Below are 10,309 nucleotides of genomic sequence, written 5' to 3' on the forward strand. Positions count from 1 at the left end.
TTCTCGAAATAGAAGATAAAAAATCTCTAGCATGGCCCTAATACTCCGTCGTAAGATCCAGAATGGTTTCGATAGCATTTTCTTTTAATAAATATTCTAATATAATTTCACGTCCTTTGACGATCTAAAATATGGAAGTGTAAAAATATATGGATAAACAGAACAAATCTGTGAGGGACAAACATTTTTCAAAGCCTTGAAAAACCTCTGACTTGTGATTCATGCTATAGAGAGTGGTGGACGACCTGAAGCGGAGAGAAGAGGACATAGACAGAGTGGCTGGCCTTTCTCATGACCTGCAGAATCTACTCAATGTAAGAACAACATAGAAATATAGTATTACGCATACATTTCATATTAAACATCTAAGCTACTGTATACGCCAAATTCTATAACACTGGTAACTTTTGCTTTGTAGGACTATGAAGCTGATGTCGACAAATTCAATGGTACACTTGAAGCTGCCGGTACACCTGTTCCGAAGAAGCCTCAAATGCTGACACTCAGTGATTCCATTGACAAAGAGGTATCATACATGTTTTTACCATGATGTATTTATTAACTGGAGTTTTTTTAAGATTCTTATGCATTTTATGGAATCTGTTTTTTCTTACAGGAAAAAAATCTGGCAATGCGCTATGCCGAAGCAAAATCGGAAAACATTCAACGGCAAAAACAGATGGACCTGGCTCAGACTTTCCATTTACAAGTAAGAAATCCATTAAAAATAATTTTTACTCCTGAAACTGTTAAGCCGGGCATACACTGTGCGATGTTTTCATTTTTTGCACGCAGCTACAGCTCACACTGTACGATGAAATCGCAGGGTTTAAAAGTTTACAGCTCCCGATGTATCTTCTCACACTGTGCGACCCGATGCTCTAATGCGATCTATCTGCTCACATTGCACGTCTAAAAACCACCCTTAAGACTCAGTGCCAAGAGATGGTGTCGGGTTCATAAAATGTAGGTTTTTTGAAAAAGGAAGAACTGAAATACACAATTATGGAAAAAATTTCTGCAGAAAAGAGAGACAGTTGAACCCCAGACTCAAACACCCTGTCTCCCACTGGACCTCCTCCGCAGAGCGTTTATTAACAGAACATGACGCATGGTTACAAACAGAGTATTGTTCTGACAGAACAGTTGATCAGTTCATGAAGACAGAATGCTCCATCAGAATGACAAGGAAGGATGGTCTCCTGACTGAATCATCATCCCCTTGCACAAATGTTTCATAAACACATATTAATTTTATAATCATCATTGAATAAACCTAACAGATGGCGCTGGTCGGACACGTCAATCTGGAAGACGAAGAAGAGGAACTTCCTTGTTTGCGCATGCAGAGTGCTCTAGGTTCTGGTAAACTGGCTCATAGCTCTGCTTCAGTAGCAGGATTTGTCCACGAACACCTTACAATGGCCGTCTGAATTTCAAAAATGTTTGATTTTCTTCTGACCTCACAATTCCTGATCGGGAGGTGGTCGTGAGAGGCTGATCGCCCCTCATTACCCCCTGTATACTACACGACGCTGGATGCACGATGAGGCTGAAAGTCGGTCCAATTGAAAAAATTCTTGCATGACTGGAAAATCGTCCCAAAAAGGGAAAAAAATTATAGTGTATGCCCGGCTTAACCTATTGTCAAAGCTAAACAGAAAATAACCCAATGAAGTATCGAAATGCCTAAAATTGTTTTGTGTTTTTTCTGCTGCAGAATGAAGAAAAGGTTCAGATGGTGGCACAGAAACAGGTGCAGCAGGAAAACCAGCAAAAAAGTGCCTTTGAATTGGACAGCCTGGTTAAAGAACTAGAGGAAGAGAAGGAGAGGACAACCCATGCTCAGACAGAGCTAAAAACCTTCAAAAGCAGAATGATGTCACTTAAGAGCCGCAGAGGAGTGGAACGTGTTGAGGAGAAAGAAGTCCTGCAGTACTACCGGGACCCTAAATTGGAAGCTGATCTGGCTGAGTTGAGAGACATACTGGATAAAGAAGCCATGAAGCGTAGCTCCACCCAAACAGAGGTTGAGATAATAAATGAGAGAATTGTATCTCTGGAGGACACCATCAAGAATAACCCCCCGAAGCTCCTGACTAGAGAGGTGACTGAGTTTGAAAAAGATCCACAATTGGATGTCGAGGCTGCCAAGATAAGGGATGAAATAGCTAGAATGAGAGATGAAATCCGAGTTAGAGATGGAGAGCAGATTCAAATGAAGACAGAGGTTTCAATTCTCCAGCAGAAGAGGCCACCCATCAAGGAGAGAGTGGTTAAGAAGGAGGTGGTGAAAGTAGAACAAGATCCACAAATGGTGAAATCATTAAGAATTTTTGAGACTGAAATTTCCGATGAGAGCAAGAAGTGCACACTACTCAACGATGAAATCTTTCAGACAAGAAGTCAAATTAATGCTCTTGAAAGAATGATCCCCAACATTCAGCCTAAAGTCATCACAAAAGAAGTGAAAAAGATTGAACAAGACCCCGACCTCATTACAGAATCAACCAAGCTGCGAACAACCTTAGAGGAAGAAAGAATAGAAAACAGTTCTTTGTCTCAAGAAGTGATGGACCTGCAAAGACGCTACAGAGAAGTTCAAGCTTTGAAGCCAAGAGTTGAGATCAAAGAAATCATAAATGAGCTTTACCGGATCGACCCAAACACAGAGGTAGAGATTATGCGCCTTCGCAAAGAAATACAGGATACAAATAAACAACGTGCAGATATAGAAAAAGAGACCAGACAAGTCAACACTGATCTAAATGCACTTTATTCAGAGAAACCTAAAGTAGAGGTCAAAGAAGTTCTCCAAGAGGTGGTGAAGGAAGAAAGAAGCCCTGAAAACGAGCGAGAGATCGCAAGGCTTAATGATCAGGTGAACCGCCTAGACAGCCAGTGTACCACCCTTGAAGATCAAGTCAGACAACTGCGGCGAGAGAGAGATGAATGGAAGGCCGAAAAGTCAAAGATAGAGACCCAGCTGGTGAACAAAGAGGTGATCAAATATGAGCCCGATCCACTGCAGGAGAAGGAAGCGGAGCGTTTGCGAAAAAAACTGAGGGAAGAAGCACAGTTGAGGAGAGACACAGAGGAGATGGTTTTTGACCTTCAAAACAAATACCTAATGTTGGAGAGACAGAAACCAGAAGAGAAGGTTGTGGTGCAAGAGGTTGTGCGCCTCCAGAAGGACCCAAAGCTTGCAATGGAGCATGACAGGCTTAGTAGAAACCTGGATGATGAAGTAATGAGTCGACGTCAGCTGGATCTGGAGTTACAGCAACTGAGAACAAGGTTGGAAGACAAAGAGCGCATTTTAAGGGAGAGTGATGAGCACCAAAAAAGGATTCAAGCTGAATCTGAACTAAAAGAGATCCGACTACGCATCACTCAACTGGAAAATGCCCCACCCCCAGTTGAAGAAAGTATAGTAGTTGAGGAAGTATTGAAGGTTGAAAGAGATCCAAAACTGGAGAGAATGACGGGTGGTGTACGGTCCGACATGGACCAGGAAAGCAGAGAGATCCTGCGTCTCCAGAGGGAAATCCGGAAAATCACAATGAGGCTAGAAATCCTGCAGAAAGAGAAGTCAGGTGAAAAGACAGTGTACAAAGAGGTGGTTCGTGTGGAGAAAGATCAGGCTGTTGAAGCTGAAAGGGATCATCTTAGGGAGCAGGTGTCTCAGAACAAGTTTGCCCGACAAGACATGGAAGATGAAATCAGACGTCTCAATGACAAAATTAATGCTTTGATGAGCTCCCAATCTAACGTTTCAAGAGATGAGACAAGTATGCGTATGAAAAAAGAGGCTCTATTAAGAGACAACGATGACCTCACCAGGGAATTCAGAACTCTTGAAGCAAAGAAACGCGACACCAGCATGTCTTTCCAGCAACAGAGCCGACTGATGAGTGAAAAAACACAGAAGAGTAGGCAGAGAAGCGTTAAGATGGAATCAGACGTCCAGCGGTTGGAGAGGCAGATCTTGGAAGAGAAAGATAACATTCATCAACGAGACAGTATAATCCGTGATTTGTTGATGTACATACATAGAGAGGATGACACAGAGACAAGGACCAAAGAAACCAATGTCTCTACAAAAGTCACCGTTTTGGATCCAGACACTGGCAAAGAAATTTCTCCTTATGATGCCTACCTTGGGGGCATGATTGATCGCCAGCAGTACATTCACTTACAGGAGCTAGAATGTGATTGGGAAGAAGTAACTTCCACTGGTCCTGATGGAGAAACATCTGTCCTACAGGATCGTACGAGTGGAAAGCAGTACCCTATCAAAGATGCTATTAAGGAAGGAAGACTAACAGAATATGATTTACAACAATACAGAAAAGGGGAGCTTCCTATCTCAGAGTTTGCCCTTCTTGTTGCAGGTGATAAGAACAAGCAATCCAAATCAAATTCAGTCACCAAAAAGCCAAATTCATCCGTCAAATCACTACCCTTAGATATTAACTCCGCTAACGAAACACAACCAATTGCTGGAATAATGGATACGCAAACAGATACCTGCTGTACAATCCGTAATGCCACCTGGCGCAAACTGATTGAACCCATGAGTGCCCAGAGGCTCCTGGAGGCTCAAGCAGCAACAGGCGGCATCACTGACATTAGCAACGGTGAGAGATACAAAGTCAACAAAGCCTTACAAAGAGGTCTCATTGAGGACAGCCAAGTCCAAAGGCTTCTTAATGCAGAGAAAGCTTTCACTGGGGTCCAAGACCCCGTGACCAAAGAATGTTTGTCTGTGGGAAATGCTGTTCAGAGGGGCTGGACGCCAAAAGATACGGCAATTCGACACTTGGAGGCCCAGCACCTTACCGGGGGACTCGTGGATCCCGCCACTGGACGTAGAGTGAGCCTTATGGATGCCATTGGATCAGGAATGATTGACAATGCAATCGCAAGGGATCTCCAAAACGAGTCGGCCTATGTCAAAGATATTGTAGACCCCATCACAAAGGAGAAGATCAACTACAAACAAGCTTTGGATCGCTGTAAGAATGACCCAACAACAGGTTTACCTATGCTTCCTGCCTCCTCCAAAGTGTCTGAATACAACTCTTCCAAATATGCACGTTTCTAGAGAGCTTTTCTCTTTGAAGTTTATGCTATGTGACATGCTGCACAAACATTTTTTTCTGTGCAATATCACAAGGGCTCAGGGAATTCATCTATTTTTACAACAGGATGAATTTTACAGTCCGCATATTTTGCCATACCAAAATAATTGCTGCTGAGTTACCTTTGTTTACTAAATGTATTGTGTGGGTATATTTGTTTTTGGTTACTTCTGTATGATTTAATTGAAAAACATAAATTTTAGCTTTTTTGATATTGCATTTGCTTGGGATTTTGGGAAATGGTGCAATACCATCTGCTAAGATACAACGAATTTATGTAACTCATTGCTGACTTTGAACCATTTTTGACTGTTTGATACTTTGTGATGAATTAAACAACAATAAAATTAAGTTATGATGGTTCAGGAGCACAACGACTTTATTTTCTGTATCATATATTTTAACATTTCAATTTCCTTACTGAGTAAATAAGCTCAGTTTGGTAAAGTTGAATGTTGATTCAAAGTTTTCTATCTAAGGAAAACCAGCTGATTGCATCGACTCATTGACTCTTCAGCAATCCCTCACACTAATTATGCTTGTAGCAACAGTGGAGAGGAAAAACTCCATTTTAACAGGAAGAAACCTCCAGCAGAACGAGGCTCGGTGTGAGCGGCCATCTGCTGAGGCCCACTGGGGTTCAAGGAGACAGAATTCATTTCAGTTTATTTTTTAGAATAGACTACTTAATGGCTATAAATATGAACAAGTTTAGTTAACCACTTGAGTATCAGGAATTAATACGTCTTTTGTCTGACATTTTAACCATAAAGGAAAAAAATCTCAGTCTCCTCAAAAGGTAGAGTCTCTTGACCCCCTTCATGTAAAGAGCATATAGTTGTGACTCCAGTCGAGGTTATTTCTTAGTAAAAGACCAAGATCTCAGCATCAGTTCATAGATTTTTTTAAGGCGTCTGTGAAGTGAGTCTGCATCTGTGAAAATCAGCAACCAAGGAGCTGGTGGTAGATTAGGAACTGGCACTTGTCCACAAGCTCCTGTGCTTATTGTATTCTGAGAAGTCTGCATATGGAATCCTTAGTACAACATCAAATATGATGTGTTCAAATTGTACCATTTACTACTAAATCTCCTTCAACCTACAAAAATAAGTAACTTTATCAGTGTGTTTAAGAAATCCATGTCTGCCACTAGAGACATCAAAACAAATCTGAGAAGGAAGAATTCGGACAAGCTGGGGTTGGAGAAAGAAACCAACTTTTCTATTAATAACTCTAAATCAATGTGGCTTTTAGCAGAATATCATTACAATAAACAGAAATGAAGACTGTAAATGTCATTCTAAGTGTAATTTCAGACTCTTGATAAACTTGATATAGATAGTACCTACTGTAGCTAGTGAGACTGATGGAACTTTGATTAATATTCAACTACAATCATTCATAGTCAACCCGTCCAAGAGTCTTTGCGTTTGCATTGTCGTCCATGCAAATCCAACAAAGCTGCTTTGGTTCTGCAGTGGTTCAGTGAACTGAATTAATAACATTATTCAGGAGATATTGTTTTTTTTCACAGCACAATTGGTAGGGCAGTTTTATATTGACTATACAAACTTAACAGCAGGGGAAGAGCTGTGGCCACCCCTACCAGGTGATTGGCTTTTCCCATGGGAAGCAGTTCCCATCTAAACCAGAAGGTGGCAGCAGTCATACTCTAAAGTGGAACGTCCTAAAGTAACATTTTAGTTATTAATATATGAACCATAATATATGATTCATTACAATAAACTAAGATTTAAGATGGAAAATACAAAATTCCTGCTCTTTTTAGAGCTAGTTAGTATGTATCATTGGGGAGAACAGAAGGATGTATAAGTGAGAATAATCTAAGAAGCTCCTTTGTAATTAGAGATACATAATTGCTCCACCCATTTACAGGGTTTAACCAAATAATATAGAACGCATTGATGAATAGATAAGTGTTTCAGGAAATGTAAATTTAATTCAGTTTTTTAAATAGCTACAATTCACAACACATCATCTCAAGTAGATTTCATGGCGTTAAATCAGCCTGATTAAAATCCCCAGCAATGATGAAAATGCCCTCTGTGTGAGCAGACTGAAGCTCAGAGATAACCTGGTAAAGAATCTTCTTGGCCTCTTTGTATTAGCGCTGAGAAGGATATAAACAGCAGTGATGCTAACCATGATAAATTCTCTGGGCAAGTAGAACAGTCTTCAGATGCATTGACTGACCCGTTACTCTGGTCCAAAAGACTATAACTTCTGTTTTGGGTGCATTCAGAAGCCGAAAGTTTAGACTCATCCAGTAGCATTTAAAACATGCATTTCAAGGTTTGAAGAAGGTCAAAATAAGTTCACCTGCAAAGGTTAGTCTGCATTTTAGGTGCTGTTGTTATTCTAAAAGCTAAATACACCTACATTTCTGAGAGTATTTCATATAGACTTTGTTTATACATATTCGCCATCGGCCTGTTTTTCAGTGTAGTCCTGTTTCTCTGACTGTGACTAACTGGATGTGCTCTCTTCATCCTTTGACATAGGAGCTGGCTCGGAGCTCGTCAGCCTGGCTGTGTGTTTCCTGGACGGGGCAGCCTTTTACAGCTGCTTTTTCTATGTCTGCTTCTGTCTCCTTGAACCCCAGTCGGCCTCAGCAGATGGCCGCTCACACTGAGCCTGGTTCTGCTGTAGGTTTCTTCCTGTTCAAAGGGAGTTTTTCCTCTCCACTGTCACCACATGTATGCTTAGTGTGAGGGATTGCCTTCGAGTCAATGAGTCGATGCAATCAATTAGTTTTCCTTAGATAGAAAACTGAATCAATCTGACTGGATTATGTGGTAAACCTTAAAGTTCCTTGAGATGACATTTGTTGAGAATTGGCGCTATAAAAATAGAATAGAATTGAATTAAATAGACCACATTAGCTGAGAATACTGCAGGATACCCCGGATCTAAGCGAGAGTGTTCCTAGAAGTAAATGATCTGAGTGACCTCAACTGTCTACAAACACATTTCTGTTATTTTGAAGAACCTTGGTGAATGGGAACATGTTGAAGGGTCAGACAAGATGTATATTGTTTAAATATATTTATGATTAAATACCACCTATGCGTCCATTTCCTCAGATCACCTGTTCTTTACATATTGTTTAGTGTCATGTGTGTCTTCTGTTTTCTGTCTACTTATTTTTTTTCCGCAGTCACACCCACTTTTTTTCCACTGTAGAACAATCTTTATCAGCTATCCATACACACACAGCAGTGGGAGCAATGCGAAGTAACTGACATTGGTCTTATTACATAACAGCGTACCTAGTGAAAAGTATCAAAAACTCAAATTATTAGAGGTGTGGGACATCTAGGCAGCCTGGTATTAGAATAAAGCTAAGGTTGACCAAGTAGTATCCAAATACCACATGAATAGAAGAAGCATTGCCCTTGCAGGTTAACCACAAGAACATAATGCTTGAAGACCTTGATTGTTGTTCAGATTACGTGACGCCCTGTTTCATAGCTGACTGATTGCTAACTGCAAATGCACAATGTATACATTATAAACACAGTTAAACATGCGGGCTCGTATCACCATACCAGCCTAAAAAGGAAACATTGGCGGGGTGGGAGTGGTGGATGGGGGGGTAGGGGGAGATGCTGTAAGAGAGAAACTTCTAGATGTTCTTCAGAGATGACAGGGAAACAAAAAACAAATTGTGCTGGCATTCACTGGTATCTACGTCGCTGTTAGGTTTATTCAATGTGATTATAAAATGAATGTGTGCTTATGGAACATTTGTGAGAGGGGATGCTCCGCTCCTGTGTCATGATTCAGTCAGGAGACCATCCTGCCTCGTCATGCTGATGGAGCATTCTGTCTTCATGAACTGATCAATTGTTCTGTCAGAACAATACTCTGTTTGTAACCATGTGTCATGTTCTGTTCAGTCTGGGGTTCAACTGTCTCTCCTTTCTGCAGAAATTGTATCCATAAATTGTGTATTTCAGTTCTTCTTAAGCAAAAACCTACATTTTATGAACCCGACAGTCGCCTTAAGAAAAAAGAAATGATTGAAAATGGTCCACTAAAGACAATCAATGATTCAGCTGTTCAAATATCTCTCTTTACTTTAATGTTGTTTACTTTTTTCACACTTTTGACTCACCTAAAGTTGAGCAAACACCAGGTGAAGGAGCTCAGCTTTGTCGCCCTGTAAAGCACAAAGGTGTACTTTGTTGCTGAAAGAAAACTTAAAAATACTTTTAGTGACAAAGTAATCATCAGGAATTGATGGACTAACTGTTCAACATTACTGCAGCGTACCAGAGGACCGATCTCACTCCAGAACATGGCTGAATGAGCAGCGCGACAGCACGCAAATCTACCGCTCTGGAAGTTCAGAGACAGATTAAAAAGTAGGCTTATTATTCATGAACTGATAACTGCAACAATTTTAAACCTTTTTTCTGTGACAAATTAAAGGATGAAAACAGTCTTGTTTCTAAGGATTGCCATAACCCACATGCAGAACATTCACAGGAGGCAGATAAAGTTTTAAAGGTTTAATATAAAATATTAACAGGTAAACAGGAACTGGAAACTGGGGTTTGACATCCACTGTATGCAAAAGACAGAACAGGTTAGTGCTGGTGCCCTGAAGGTGGTGCAGGAGTTATTGTTGGTTTACTTACTGGTGCGGTTGAGGTGAACCGCCAGGGGGGGAAATATCTGGTCTGTGCCTCAGGAGTCACAGACTGATCCAGGTTTGGTAAAGAGGAGGAAGGGTAAAGTGGATTGGCATTAGGGAGGAGGGTGGACAGGGTTCCGAGGAGATCTTATGAGATCAAATGAGTATTTGTTGGCTTGTGCCCCTTTGGCAGAATACTGACTTCCTATTCCCAGGATATTTAAGAGGCAATGGAAAAGCTCTAAGTTGCACAAAGCCCAAAGCATATAAGCGATAATCACTTATGTGCTTTGGGAAGCAAAGGAGAAGCCTATCTCTTGAAACAAAAAAATGGTCCATCCTATCTATTTTTTGATAAAGCTTACAGTTTATCAAAAAAATTGCTCAGGTTATCCTGAGCTATCTCTATAGTTCTGCTGCTATAGGCTTAGACTGCTGGAGGACATAGGGACCCATTTTTCATCATTCTGCTTCATTCTATCTCTATTCTCCCACTCTGCAGAAT

General features: G+C 40.8%; 1 protein-coding gene across 1 annotated transcript in view; it reads left to right on the forward strand.

The window, feature by feature from the left end:
* Window positions 1-5,515, forward strand: part of LOC107100579 (envoplakin-like) — a 21,954-nt gene extending 16,439 nt beyond the window's left edge. Inside the window, exons 14-17 of the mRNA XM_015399119.1 lie at window positions 231-314; window positions 419-526; window positions 617-709; window positions 1,721-5,515. Of these exons, the coding sequence (XP_015254605.1) occupies window positions 231-314; window positions 419-526; window positions 617-709; window positions 1,721-5,107 (3,672 nt within the window). The 3' untranslated portion in view covers window positions 5,108-5,515. The remainder of the gene's footprint in view (window positions 1-230; window positions 315-418; window positions 527-616; window positions 710-1,720) is intronic.
* The last annotated feature ends 4,794 nt before the right edge of the window (window positions 5,516-10,309 follow it).

The sequence above is a fragment of the Cyprinodon variegatus genome, unplaced genomic scaffold (genome assembly GCF_000732505.1).
Source record: "Cyprinodon variegatus isolate N-32 unplaced genomic scaffold, C_variegatus-1.0 Scaffold989, whole genome shotgun sequence".
NCBI classification, from domain to species: domain Eukaryota; kingdom Metazoa; phylum Chordata; class Actinopteri; order Cyprinodontiformes; family Cyprinodontidae; genus Cyprinodon; species Cyprinodon variegatus.